This window comes from Bombus flavifrons, chromosome 3, assembly GCF_040668555.2.
Source record: "Bombus flavifrons isolate JBK064 chromosome 3, iyBomFlav1_principal, whole genome shotgun sequence".
Lineage (NCBI taxonomy): Eukaryota > Metazoa > Arthropoda > Insecta > Hymenoptera > Apidae > Bombus > Bombus flavifrons.
In genome coordinates this window covers 11,560,060-11,574,817 of record NC_138444.1, presented here as the reverse complement: position 1 = coordinate 11,574,817, position 14,758 = coordinate 11,560,060, and the positions used below count along the sequence as shown (strand labels likewise).

The 14,758-nt window shown below is 30.5% G+C and overlaps 1 protein-coding gene across 1 annotated transcript; it reads right to left on the bottom strand.

Moving 5' to 3' along the window:
- Nucleotides 1–5: 5 nt before the first annotated feature.
- LOC138178425 (intermembrane lipid transfer protein VPS13A) lies at nt 6–14,646 on the bottom strand. The gene is made up of 51 exons (XM_069110271.1): nt 14,303–14,646; nt 14,128–14,235; nt 13,907–14,033; nt 13,701–13,848; nt 13,426–13,637; nt 13,174–13,348; nt 12,644–13,116; nt 12,334–12,555; nt 12,155–12,267; nt 11,841–12,049; nt 11,288–11,454; nt 11,096–11,213; nt 10,733–11,029; nt 10,485–10,617; nt 10,162–10,392; nt 9,950–10,089; nt 9,788–9,885; nt 9,524–9,723; nt 9,269–9,448; nt 8,838–9,197; nt 8,369–8,752; nt 8,125–8,291; nt 7,789–8,050; nt 7,616–7,682; nt 7,150–7,487; nt 6,929–7,070; nt 6,570–6,862; nt 6,337–6,505; nt 6,072–6,263; nt 5,756–5,997; nt 5,421–5,682; nt 5,203–5,357; nt 4,937–5,139; nt 4,538–4,874; nt 4,217–4,429; nt 3,670–4,146; nt 3,313–3,582; nt 2,894–3,247; nt 2,636–2,815; nt 2,436–2,570; nt 2,216–2,367; nt 1,987–2,155; nt 1,723–1,916; nt 1,451–1,637; nt 1,248–1,376; nt 1,055–1,172; nt 867–990; nt 742–808; nt 510–655; nt 310–436; nt 6–224 (listed from the first exon to the last, which is right to left on the bottom strand). The coding sequence occupies exons 1-51, from the start codon at nt 14,441–14,443 to the stop codon at nt 84–86; spliced, it is 10,248 nt and encodes a 3,415-aa protein (XP_068966372.1). The 5' UTR covers nt 14,444–14,646; the 3' UTR covers nt 6–83.
- Nucleotides 14,647–14,758: the final 112 nt, after the last annotated feature.

Genomic DNA, 14,758 nt, shown 5'->3' with positions numbered 1-14,758 from the left:
AAGTATTGCGTTTGTTAGAGAATTTATTGTGCCTGACTATCTTAAATATATAATTATCTTTTTTTTTATAGCTTGGATTCCAATTATACAACTTGCTTTGAACATATACTGTTCTCCATGTTCAAGATCATCGCTATATTTATTTTCTGGCACAGCCACTCCAGAATGTCTGTTGCTTCGCTCTCCAGGTACCAATCTATCATGGGTGACAAAGTACCTTCATTCTGCAGGTAAGATAAATTCATTACATTTATATCCTTAAATAGGAATAAGCGATGAACTTATACATTGTGTATAGTAAACAAGTACCTTGTTTACATGCAAGATAAGTTTATTGTTAACTACTGTTGGAGGTGATAGTAATTGATGAGTCTCTAAAGTCCATTTTACATTTAGGGATCCCCAGGTACAACCTTTTTCAATAAAATATAATCGCCTATAAACAAAATACAAATTGAAAAGAAAAGTTAGCGATTTATGAGTAAAAATATTAACTTTCATATACATACTGCAATGAAACAAGAGCTATATGTTTTCCATCGTTTGATAAGATAGTATGTGCCCAATATGTGTCTGTTTCAATACCTGGGTTCTTATTAATTACACTTAGAAGATGCATTCCTTTTGCCTTATGCATCGAAAATATTTCAACTCCCTAATAAAAGGTGAAAGAAAAAGGGTTGAATTTATTTTAATCGAATTTCTATTCATAAATAATATTTTAATAAATTTATACGTTACCTTGTAAGGATTGATATAGCGCGGTAAACGTATACGAGATATGAACTTATGACCTATTTCTTGTGCCCTGAAATGCATAGTTCAAATGTAAATTCAACTTATGTACAACACTTTATCAACACTACCTTTTTATAATATCCGCTATTACTTTTGAGTAAGCTTTTAAAGAGGAACTTTCAGTATTAAAAAATATCGATGTTTTCTTCCCCAAAGTTTTGAAGAAATATTTCAATTCTTCTTGATGAATACCTGCAAATGTAATTATGCAGTTAAAGTTCTTATAAATTAATAAGATAAAATGCTTTTTACTCACTGCTAATAAAGGCAGTTACTAAGCTGCAGGTTTCTAGTTCAATTTCTGTAGCAAACGAAGTACGAATTGAAAGATTCAAGGGAGGAACATCTTTATTTTGAATACACGATTCCTTCATCTAAAATAAAAAGTGGTATCTATTGTTTACCTTAATATCAAGCAATTAATATTTCTTCAGTTGTATTTAACATACCTTAACTATACGAGGTTCAATGTTAAAATTAAAGACTGATATTTGTGTGGTGTCAGGGGTAGCATAACCCAATTGACACGCCACTTCGTAACTTAATTTTTCTGCTATTTCGTCTCCACATAAAATCAACTGAAAGATTCGACGTGTATAATACTTAGCATAAAAAAATTGCTTCCTTCAGAACATTTTCAATTCATACTTACTGTATTAGATTCATAAAAATTGTCTCCTGGTGATCTAAAGTTGTAGCCACATTGATTTCCTAAGACTGTAGTGGAACGAATCAAAACATGAAATTGTTGCATAGTTTGAGCCACGTAAGATCGTGATAGATCAAACAGAATTTCTTTAGTGTTAATTGCGATAAAGTTCCTTTCATAATATGGAAGCCTAAAATCCAAAGAAAGATATATATACAAAATTAACAGAATATAAGTATGTTATATATTGCTTCTTATGTTAAATATTTTCGTACCGAAATTCAGCGTGTTTTTCAGACCCTCCCTTCTCAGAATATTCAAAAATAAATCGAACAATATTCTTATAATCTGCTATATCACTAATGTTATAAATGTTAGGTCTTTCTGTATCAGCCAACAATATTAAGCGTATTAAGATTGGAGAAATATACATATGTTCTATCACATTATTCCTTTTAACAGTTGTCTTCTGCAATTTATGTGTTATTATAAATTCTAGTTATGTTAATATATTAATGATGAGAAGTATATATATTTACATTGTTAGCTTTATTGGAAGGCAAGATATGAATGGTGGAAACATCCTTTCTTAGTTTCGCTGCAATAGAATACTTAGTTTCTGGTTTTTTTGGAATTAAATCGATCAGAGAAAGAAGAAAGCCCTCTTGTAAATTCAGATCAAATTCTCTAACTATGACACAAATATTCCTACAAAACACATTTGATTATATGCATACAATTGATACAGTATTAACAAGAATTACGTACTTGTAAACGTTGTAATTTAGTTTCCTTTGTTTCAAACATGTAAATTCTATACAGTGCTTCAATTTATGATTGCCTGCATATTTAATGATACTCTTTTGCAAATTTGAATACAAAATCACTGGGAACGTAGTATTACGAATTTGATTATCCACCTGAAATAGCCAATTCAATAATATAACTAAATAACATTAATTGAAGATGATATTATGATAGTACATACCTGTATCCTATGAACATAGCCTTGTAAATAAGTGAGTGACATAGACTTCCTGCAATGCAACCAAATTCCTGGAGAATAGGTCCTTCTTAATTTTCCGAAGAAAGGTTTGGTCATATGCATTTTTACAAGATCAACCTGAAAGTTCATTATTTATACTTGAAGTGTTATATTTAAATTGGTAGTTTGTAGAATGTACTTACATCAATGAAATTTTCTAGCTGTGCTTTTTTACAAGAATTTACATACTTGCTCTCTATCCAAGCACTCAGTTCTAAAGATAAACTCTTCCATCTCTTGTCAAAATAAAGTTCCCAATGAGCTGCAGAATCTGTTATGTTAGCATACACTATTTCTTTTAGATTCTCATTAGATTTTGTTATCTATAATCATGTTAAATTGATTATCTAATAAGAAATATCTTTTCTGCCATTTTAATTCATTAATATGTATATACTCACAATACTGATTCCAATACCAGCAAAAGAAAGAAATACCTCCTTTTTACTAGGTTCAGGATCGACTATACTCTTCGCTTTTAAGAAAACTGTTTCCTGTTGAGTGAATAACAAGATTCTTTGATTTCCTTCCATGTAACTGACCCAATAAACTACCGTTTTATTTTCCTGTGCATTTTTCAACATTGGTGACTTTATATCATTGTCACAATCATTGCTTTCGTTATTAAAACTTCCAGATTTGCTTTCCAACCAAGTTAATTTATTGTTTTGAGATTTAATTGAAGAAGTAGAGGATACTCTGCTGTTAGAGTTGTCAACGATTACAAGTGGTACAATTTCTTGTCCATATCCATCCTAAAAATGAAAGAATCATCACATATTATATTACATTTTGTAACAAGATATAAATTATATTTTACCCTTTCAAATCTTGCGTTGTATCCAGTTCTTTTATTATTGTACACATTCCAAACGAGTTCTCTGGACTTGGTGGGATCGTCCCATGTATATAATAGACTTTGGAATGGATTTATCAGAACTACTTGACCCAAATTACACTGACTAATTTTTAAAAATAAATCATCGCAAAAGTTGTCTATCCTTAAAGGTATATCGCCCGCCATGTATTTTTGGAATGTAACATGATATGGAGAATTAATACCACCTTTGATTTCTACACTAACTGCTGACTATACATAAACGAGTATATCATTTATAGTAATTGAAATCTTTCTATATATATAATTTTGTATATAATTATGTATTCAAATACTCACTCCATTATCCATTCTTAATACAGTTTTTCCTACATGTGTAATACCAAAGTGTTGCGATACCAATTGACTGTTTCTCCACTTTATTCTCATCTTCATTGATTCCGTAACCGGCCAAAATGGTAGACTTTGTCCAGAAAGAAGATCATTCCACAAATCTGCTTGATCATTTTCCTCCATAAATCTAATGGTTCTTTTCATTTTGTTAGTAATATAGAAACATGGAAGAAACGTGATAATCTTCGTGAAGTTAGGGGAAAGACGAGAACTTTCAATCTCTGTTAGAATTCTGTACTTTCTTCCTCTTTCTATATCTTTGCACACAATCAAAGACATGGAAGTAATTCCTTCCAATCCAAAAGGCAAAGACCATTCAGATTGATGAGCTCTCAATCTGACTGTAGTCTTTCTATTGTTCTTCTGAGAGAACACCATCAGTTCTTCTTCTGGTATCTCGTTAATTATATGGGAGTAGCACTCCTGAGAGTATTAAATTATTACATATAAAGTACGTATATATTATAGTTGCGCTTTGAAACAAATTAATTACCTGAATGTATAAAGGTAGTCCGGATTTATTTATCATCCAATATTGAGATTGAATAACAATATGCCAACTTGTAATTTTACACAATTCTATACATAATAAAAATGGTTTTGCCGATTCTAGCTCACTATCAGCGTTCATAACAACAAATTTCTTCCCCAAGTTCGTGTTCAGTTTTGTCGTTCCAGTCCAATATGCACCCAAATAATTTTGAACCTTTGATGACAGAAAAAATTACAAACAACTTAGATCAATTGAACGCTTTGTTATATTAATATACGATACATATTATTATATAATACAATATTTATATAATATACATACCTTAAAAGTAAATTGGACATCAATATTACAACTCAACGAGTGCATGTTTATTCTTTCCCCTGGTTCAATTTTTACTTCGTAATTAATAGCAGGTATATAAACATCTATAACGAATGGTAGTTGATTGTTGAAAATAAAAGGAGGATAAATATTTATCAAATAATTCGGTACGTGACAACTTGATCTCGCGATTACTGGAATTTCATTACAAGAAACTTTGACGTAAAATACAGAATTACTTTCATCGTCCTTCATTTTGCAACATATATCCTTAATCACATTTATTGTTGCACTTAGCTCTTTCCAGTAAATTCCTTCCTCGCTTACCTGATATTTTCTGAAACAAGATTTATCTTGTAATGTCAAGTAACACCCTTACTGCATTTATTTTCTACTTACTCTAAATAAGCAGGCAATATATATATAGGAAAATGATAGGCTATGTATAAAGGAATGCTATAAGTGGAATCAGGTTCGATGATTGTCATCCTGATATTGTCATCAAAAGGATTTGTAGGTTTACCGATACATGTGAGTCCCAATTTATCCAACAATGACTTCTTGTAATAAAGACCCAATGCGTACGAAGTCTCATTGCGAAACTAAAATGAAAATACTCCTAAAATAAAATCATAATGAAACAAGTAAAAAATCATATACTTTACCAATAAAGGTGATCGTACAGTAATTGTACGATATAAGTAATTATTAATAGTAGCTTCTATGATCAGGTGATAGCGCACATCGTGTCTGATAGGTCGGAGTGGAATTAAATTACACCCCTGCCTTTTAGGGCAGTATACCAGTACATCCTCAAATCCTACGATTGTGATAAAAAAAGATAAAGATACTTCATTGATAATATATTTGCATTTAAGAATACCTTTAAAAATGATTCGTAAAACTTCTCCAGTAATTGTTTTATATATACTAATTGAAGAATCTTTCTCAAATATTTCCTGCATTGGCATTGAATGATTCTGTAAATTTGTGTCAGGATCAGCAAAATCCATTTCATTGTCAACTAATTGCGGACTTGTAAGTCCAGAATGAGGCTCCGCTTCTGGACTGCTAGGAATACTTGCAGATGGACTAATATCATGGTAATCTTGACTGACAATAATTCGAGTTGCGTTTTCGTTATTCTATGATGAAAGAAGTAGTCGTAAAAATCATCTTCTTTAAAAATAATGTATTAATTGAGATGAATGTACTGACTTCGTCTGGAACAAGAAGCTCTATTCGGCTCTCATGACCAATATCGTTTTGAAGATTTAATTTTTTCATACTGGTAGGTACAATCGGTATTCCACTAGTGGCTTGTTTAAATGCGTTCATAATAATATCTACCACGATAATTAAATTTGGCGTAATTACTATATTGAGCTTTTCTTCCGTTGATACGATAATGTATACCGCTGTATCGTTTGATTTTATTGATTCGCGGCCGAGCGGTCCAACTGGTGATTAAAAACCTATTATAATAACAAATTTATGATGATTAATTGTAATAATTGTTATAATGAATCCTTACAAGAATCCACATTGCACTCTGGTGTCAATTCTAATCCTTCATCTTCGTTTGTGCTCGTGTCATCACTATCACTGTCCTCATCCCCACTACTGTTACTATTGAACAAATAATTAGAAGTTCTAGTTAACTTTTTCTGTCCTTCTTCGTCATCTGTATCAGAGTCTTCTTCATATGTCGAATACATTTCTGTCTCTATAATGAAAACATATTTAATAATGTATTTTTTAATCTTAATTATGTGAATAAAGAATTTAGTTTTAAGTACCACTTGATTTTGCTACATTTAAATGGTCTGGAGTTATAAAAACCATATCTGTAACATCCTGGTCAATATTTCTAAAACTCTTTTTCTTGACTTTTGAAGCATCCTGTTTTATATGTTGGTATGAATCGGTTGAATTTGAATTTATCATGAATGCTTCACCATGACGCATCTACACACACAGTAAAGAATATGAAACATAAAAATTTATTACTCTCATGTGTTACAAAAGTTACCTTTATTGTAAATTCCCATGGTTTGTAATTCATATCATCTTCTGAGCACAAATCAATCAGAGGTTCCCAATTTTTGTAATCCATATTATAACAGAATGCATGAATTTTTACATTCGATTCTAGATTAAAATCATTGAACCAATCATTAATAGAAATTGTAATTGTACTCTCCATTTTTATAACAGAAAATCGTTCCATTGCATATTCTATCTCTAGTAGTAAACATAGTATTATTGGTTTCACATTAAAAGTTACCACTCGATCGTTACATTCATAGATTAGATGTGAATCATCTGTAAAATACAATCTATAAGAATTGTTTTAATTCTATAGAAATTCGTTTGTGCAATAAAACTTACCATCATGCAATTTTTTATATGGTACGTTCGAAATTTTCTTTGGTGTCCACAAATTAGTGTGCATGTTAAAATCTTGATTTGCGAATCTGTCTTCTAATTTCACATTGATACTATCTATAAAGCTTGTAGCTTCATTCAATATCTAAATGTGTATATACAATTTTATAGTTATTAAACTTTATAAGAATAAAAAATATTATAATCTATATTATAATACTTGCATTGATAAATGTATGTATAATTTCTGCAGAGACGTGAACATCAATTTTATTCACTGCGACAATATAATTGACATTGAATTCAGGTGCTTCTTCTTTTCTACAAATTTCAATATCACAGGGACATAATAACCAGAAGGGAATATGGTGCGAGTAATTCCCTTGTTTCTTTGATTTGGCACGTACGTCAGTTAACGTATAAACGATCGATGATGAGCAGCTATGTCTACTACTCTCGATCGACATTTCTGCTTGTAATAAAATCATGTGTGCATTGTTTGCTTTCAAATCTCCGAAAAGCAAAATCTCAGGCTTGTGTATCCTTACAGATACTGTAGCATCTAAATTATATAAAATATTAATGTTTAAATAATTGTAAATAAACTATTTGCTCTTTCACTCTATAATTATTATATAAATTGAAAAATACTAATAAAAACATTCAACTTTAATAAATATGTGTAAATACCTGGTTCTTCTGTAAAATATTGAGCGTATTTTAATTTATTTCTTTCTGTAGTAGTAACATCTCTGTTCTTGATTTGATACAAATATGTATTGCAAGTATTATTAAATTAGTTATCTACTTATATATAAAGTAACTTATATATAATAGCTTAAAGAAAATGTTCAATTACTTACTGTCATAGAACTATTATTTTCGTATCCATGATTAATAATTCCCTCATCAACTTGATCACCCGGGAAAGAATCCATAATATATCGAGTCAGGTGCATCACGAATGGTACCGATAAGTTTATTCTTACTTCTTGAATAAGTGCATCGTAACATTTTTCTCCAGCTGGTGTACGAGTATACGTAACATCAACAATAGGAGACATTGAAATGGATATACAAGATTCAGGTTGCATTCCTATTTGTCTTGCTGGCGATTGAATTATCCTTCAATCCAAAGTGAAGATGTTATTTAACTACGTTAAAAATATACCAAATAGAAAGAGTATAAATATACGAACTTTCTGATAGTCTGAGAATCTTTTCGAGTGTCTTGCAAAAGACAACTTTGAAGAGATAATTTCATCTTCAAACTTCTATCACTGTAAAACGCATATGTATTAATTATCTCTCCGAACATTAGTCTACATAAGCCGTGATTCAAATCACGAACGGGTGAACTTAATACCTGAAATAAATTTAAAATAGATATAGATCGTATGTGGTAGAATAGACAAATTAAAATAAAATTAAGTGATAAATTACCTCCTCTGAATCTAAAAACAAATTTAACTGCAACCCTTCTAGGCTTAATTTGGTATTAATTTCACATACAGAATTTTCATTATGTGTGAGAAAATCTTCCAATTTCTTTACCATTGCTTCTTCATTACTAAATTTTTTTAATTGGCTCGTCATTGCAGATTGCGTTTCGTTATAATATGTATCTTTGAATAAAATAATTTTGGATATGTTGTCTTTCCACACTAGTATACTAGACTTTAAATCTCTTTGGCTCAAATTAATATATGCAAAATCCATAGAACCTTGTATATTAAATAACCCATATGTTTGAAATTCCATTGCACTGCGATATTCTGTTTTTCTTTTAATATCAAAACGAATATGTACCGGTTCGACAATTGGTTCCTATGAATTCATCATTTGATTAAATCACTTTATTTAAATATTATTTAGTTCTTAAAAAACTACTTTTTCAAACATTAAATCTTACTTGAATTTCTAGATCACGACTGAGTGTCATAATTGCCCTGGACACAGTCATATTATTTAATTTTACTAGAATATTATCAATTATTAATTGGTTTGAGTCACTGCTGGGTATTTTAACACTTAGAGTAGAGTGATCACTCTTCTTGAAGAAATTTTCAACTGATAGTGCACCTGTATTTAATACCAACAGACTTGGAACTTCTTTACGCTGTGGCAACAAAAATATGGGACCTTGAATATCGATAAATATATGCAATTTCGTTGCACTTTTCTTGAATTCTCCAATCCCATTCATGAGTTTCTCAACTAAGTATTTCTTAAATTGCAAGAAATACGTAGAAGTAAATGGCGCTAAAAAATACTGTAAGAATAAACAAAACTTTATCATTACTGTTATAATATAATAATGGTATATAAATATGAAATGTATACCTTCAAATCATACAGAATTTTGCAAATAAGTACACAATTCATTCTTCCAATGGAAAGCTTAAATGTTCCATCCGACATTACATCATCTTGCTTTGTATCGATGTCCGAACATGTGTATAATCTTGGCATATGTCTCACATATTTTAAATCAAAAACCTTATCCTCCTCTGTAGTTAAAATCTTAGAAAGAAATATTTAAAATTAAGAATACGCGAAATTATATGTAATAATATGTCTCATAAATTTGATGTTTACTTTAGAATAAAGTGTATCCTCGCTCAAATCTTCAATCGATAGATGTCTAAGATGTACACGCAATACCATTCTTTCATTAGCATTGTAAATGCAATCGTTTTCCAGTCCCAAGACCTGTATTTCTATTAAATCTAAATCCTTATCGCAAAATCTTACCACTAAAGCGCTTAGTCGAGCAGAATAATTCAATTTGATAGCACCTAAAAAAAGATAAAATATTAAGATTATAGACAATGAATTTATAATAATTTTATTATTCTGTACCAGGTGGGATAGGTGGATCGTCTTCTTTCGTTTTCCAATGTGCAATTTTGTAGCATATACTCTCCGCGAAGTCGAGAAGATTATTGTTTTCAAAAATGCTAAAAAATATCCATTCAGATTTTTTCTTATTAAATATTTAATAATAAAGATATTAATACATACTTAGCCAAATTATACCAGTATTCTCGTATTTTCAATACTGCAGGTCTGTGGAGATTTATATTGATGTTCAATATATTTACGACAAGAGATCGTTCAATACTTTTGAAGTGGGATTTGAAATCAGGACAGTTCGATTTGACCTACAAAATATATTAGTAGGAAAGTATGAAGTAAACAAAAAGGACTTAATTTCATCACAAAAATTACAGTACCTTACGATACGATATAATAAAAACTTCGTGCGGCTCTTCAGTAGATATTAATTCTAAATATGATCCAGTTACTCCAGCATTTGTTTTATCTACTAAAAGAATAGATCCTACACCAAATTGTACAGCAGGTCCATACTCCATTATCGCGGTTTCGCAATACAACCCATGCAATCTTAAATTCAAGTAAGGTTCTTCTCTTCCATAATGAATAATTCCCAAATGAACTGACAGCTAAACATTTGAAAATATTATTAAATATATTACAAAATTGATATTTTAAAAGATACATAAAGTCTAGTGAGAAAGATCAATATATATAGAACCTCTCCAATAGCAAATCTCAACAAGAAATTGATGTGATTATATGGAGATACGTTGTCATCAAATCCAGACAGACTTATCGTCTTTGATAGTAATTCCAAGTCTTCTTCACTGACCTCAGAAGACACAACACTTCTATGATATGAAAAAAAAAATTTTATATTTAGTTTGTTTGTAATAAAATAATTGCATTTTATCAAAATATTGAAGAATACATTTTGTACATTAGTATTTAATCTTACTTCGTTACCTATCGAGTTTTTGAACATGATTCGTCAAAAGTTCCTTAGACACATGCGTGATTTTATTTTGTATCATTTCAATCGATGACAGACATACGCTACGTTGCACATTTTTAAGGTCTTTCATCGATATGAAAATTTTGTTCAAGTTTTCTTTACAAACATATTGTTTCATATTGCCCCTGTACTTCTCTACATTCTGTTGATACGCCAATAGTAATAAATTCAAGAAATGAGCAATCAGTCGTGTTTTATTTTCTGATAAATTAAATTTTATACTCGAAATGGACACATTGATTTTAATTCTAAAAAATAATAAGTTATAATTACAATAAATCTGATCTAATACGCCCAAAAAGATTAGGAGGTACCTTGGTAACTGATGGTATTCTGGTTTTATACTACATGAAATAGTTGTAGTTGCTTGTATCTTTGGTAAAAAATGATACTCAGAATCCTTCTTTTTTCTAGCTGACCTCCAATCATCTCCTATAATAAAATAAAGAGTATTTGAGATAAATGTATTAATATTTGAAAAAATGAATTTTAAAAAAAGCTAGTACCTGAATGACAAAATAGTATTTGTGCTCCAGAAAATTCAATATGTATTCTGTCGTAAAGTAATTCTTCCAATTCCATGAGTGTCGCATCTTCAAGTTGCAAGTTTATAGACTGTAGTTCGTTAGACAAACTCATATTACCAAAATCCATGACAAGGATATGTCCGCCTCTAAAATTCCTTTGTGTTACTTTCAGACCCAAACAAGCTTAACCGTTTGAGTCCCAAGCAGCGCGATCATGCTGTTTAGATTTTGTGTCAAAAAGTCCCAGTACATTTGAACGCTATGGACGACTGACGGTATTTTGTATTTTATTGTTATCCTCTCAATAATTTTTATTGAACAAAACTTGTAAATTAATAGTACGCATATATAATGATATAGATGTATTTCATAAAGTAACAAATATGACGAGCACTATTACACCGCTTGGTTCTCTTCGTAATCGATTAAAACAAGCGCTGTCGCGCTGTTCAGGATTTCTCGACCCTGTTTTTTCAATGACCACTGGAACTCAAACGGTTAAGAATTTATTAATGTTTCGCATTATACGCACTTCTGTATCGATCCTTGTTCAGGAAATATGATGTATGGTCCTTTAATGTCTACTTTGAAATTAATCCGAAGCGTTTGAGAAACTATATTATCTACCAAAACCAGATAATTTCTTTTTATATATTCGTACAATTTATACGCCCACAAAATTGTCGTTTGCATATCCGAATTATTAAGTTTGAAAAATTGAATAATTTCTATCATGGCATGCTAAAATTTAATAAGGTATCATTTTTTTTTATGATGCTGATGAATTAATATTGGATGGATGAATTAACATTCCTAAATACATTTATCTTATAAAAATATTATTACATGATAATAAGTCACTTCTATAGCTTCCAGCTTTATAGAAACGTCGAAAGTTGGATCCACGTTCTCCCCATTCTTTTCAAAATCTACTGCCAAGAAGTTAGTTGATACATTCCCTGTAAAAATGAGTAATGATAAAATTAGTGGTAAATTCTAATTTCTAATAAAGTAAATTCTGATACCTGTCAAAACATTGTCGACCGTGATTAATGGCACTAGGTCACCTTCTGCAGAAACGCCTTCGATTACAAAACTCTCAGCTCGGGCAGACACTTTGAAAGCAGACATCAGAGGACGTATTTCAACACTGGTTAAGAGCTGAGTTATAGTTACAACAAGAATTTCTCTATCATAGCTTAAAAGACTCAAACAGCAGTTTGCTAAAGTAAAATTGAATTTATAATCTGAAACAGAATATAAAAAGTTGTCTTTATCATATATGTATTTATTTTGATTGTGAACAAATTTGATTTGAGGCAAATTCTATTGTACCTATTGGTTGGGGTAGTTTTTCCAGTTTTATCTTCCTTCCTGAATCATTAGTAATATGATGCAATGATGGTTTAATTTGTTGTCCTTGTGTATCATTATTTTGTACTTCTTTAATCAATGTTGTGTTTTCTACTACATTTTGTAATGAAATACTGGTATTCATACTTTGATGTTTCTCTTCAATCGTTTTATTTTTCAATTCCTGCTTAGCATGCTCTCTAGCTATTACCATGTTTAAAATAGTCAGACAATCTTCATATTTTTGTAAATCCAGTTTTAGTTCTGTATCATTTGGTCGCAACAAGTTCTGCAAGCATGCTTCTTTATACTTTCTGTAGTTTTTCCTGTGTTCACTAACCCTTGACCATGTATAGGGTCTTATATTGTAATCTAAAATGGAATTGTAAGCATACTTCCACCAAGCTGTTGGATTTTCCTTTACATTATCGTTTGGACGATATTTTATATATGGTCTGAAATAACATAACGATGAATAAAGTCAACAAAAAAATGACAATCAATATACGTACTTATTGATTATCGCACGTGACAACGAATTATAAAGATGACAAAAAGTAATATATTGCGCTTTGGAAACTTGCATTGCCACATCATGGAGGACAATATCAACCAACATGCGAGATGTTTGTGTCTCATTACCTTTATGTATAATTACTTTTATCTTTGCAGTGAATGGTTTTAGTACTACAACATAACATTGTTAGTTTCCTTACTTATATTTAAACACAAAGTTACATTTACAAATAAAACTGTAAACTTACAAAATTGGAACTCTTTGTTCTTCATACCAAAGGTTTGTAAAGCTCTGTGCATTGTACTTTTCCATGCTAGAAGACTGAACATATTCCAATCGCATTGTGTGCTTGTAAGAGCAGATTCTGTGTCATAATCCATATATATGCTTAAGGATTCTGCCCTTATTAATTGGTAAATTGTACTTAAATTACTACCACAAACACCAGGTTTCCATTTACTACAATTTGACATGAATATATATAGATACTGAGGAAATAATAACAGGAAATTAAATATTTACCTATTTGTAGTCATAACTGATATACTTTGAATACAGACACCACAAGCACATAGAGATCCATTTAGCTTTTCTTCATATCTAATATGTACATTATTTATACTAATTTGGAAATTTTTTGTCACAGATGCCAGCAAATTATCAAATAATTCTAAAATTAATTGTAGAAGAAATTAGTGCACACACTTTATCATACATATATGAATTACCTGTTTTGAATGCTTCATCTTCCTTTAAATCTTCTAATATTTTCTTTTTTTCTGCCCTTATCAACTTCTTTTGTACTTCTGCATCATATGGACCATAAGCAGCAGGCACAGCCACTATATAAATATCCTTTAAGCAGAGTTAACATATTGTATCTAAATGCTTTTTGATATTAACTAAAACATACCACAAATAAAGAAGAATTTGTTACTAATTTGTTTACCTCGATACAAAGAATAATTGGCTGAGAAAATAATCCAGACCATGGTATCTTTAAAACAATCCTTCCTATTAGACCAATTTCCACTTTAATAGGCAGACCAAATTGATACTATAAACCAAAAGATATTAATTACCTTCATATATTTTATTATTTTATAACAGAAAAATTTGCTTACCAGAGCTTCAGGTTTTAATTTAAGATCGGTAAGGCAAGTATCGCCAGAAAAGATACCAACGTTGAACTGTTCGGTATCTAAATCCTCGATATACTTCCCCAAAAGCCGATTCAAGAACGCCGCTATGGCACCTTCGAACATTGTTCCGCATTTAACTAAGTCTATTATGTTGTTTACTTATTTGCATTTGGTGCTACACGGTTTTATATCATGGATTCATCTCATAACCTTAAGAAATTCGCAAAATAAATTCCGTCATGCGCGAAACTTGAGGATTTTATTGATCCCGTTTCCTTACAACTCGGGATCCAAGGCTAGCACCGGATGAAACCTTCATGCGCAGCTCCACCTACTCGGAAGATTTGCATGCACAAATCGAGAACCTATCCTTTATCAAATTTTGTAATATCTTTTCGAAAATATTCTTTTTTTCTAGTAAAAATCTTAAAAAGAACA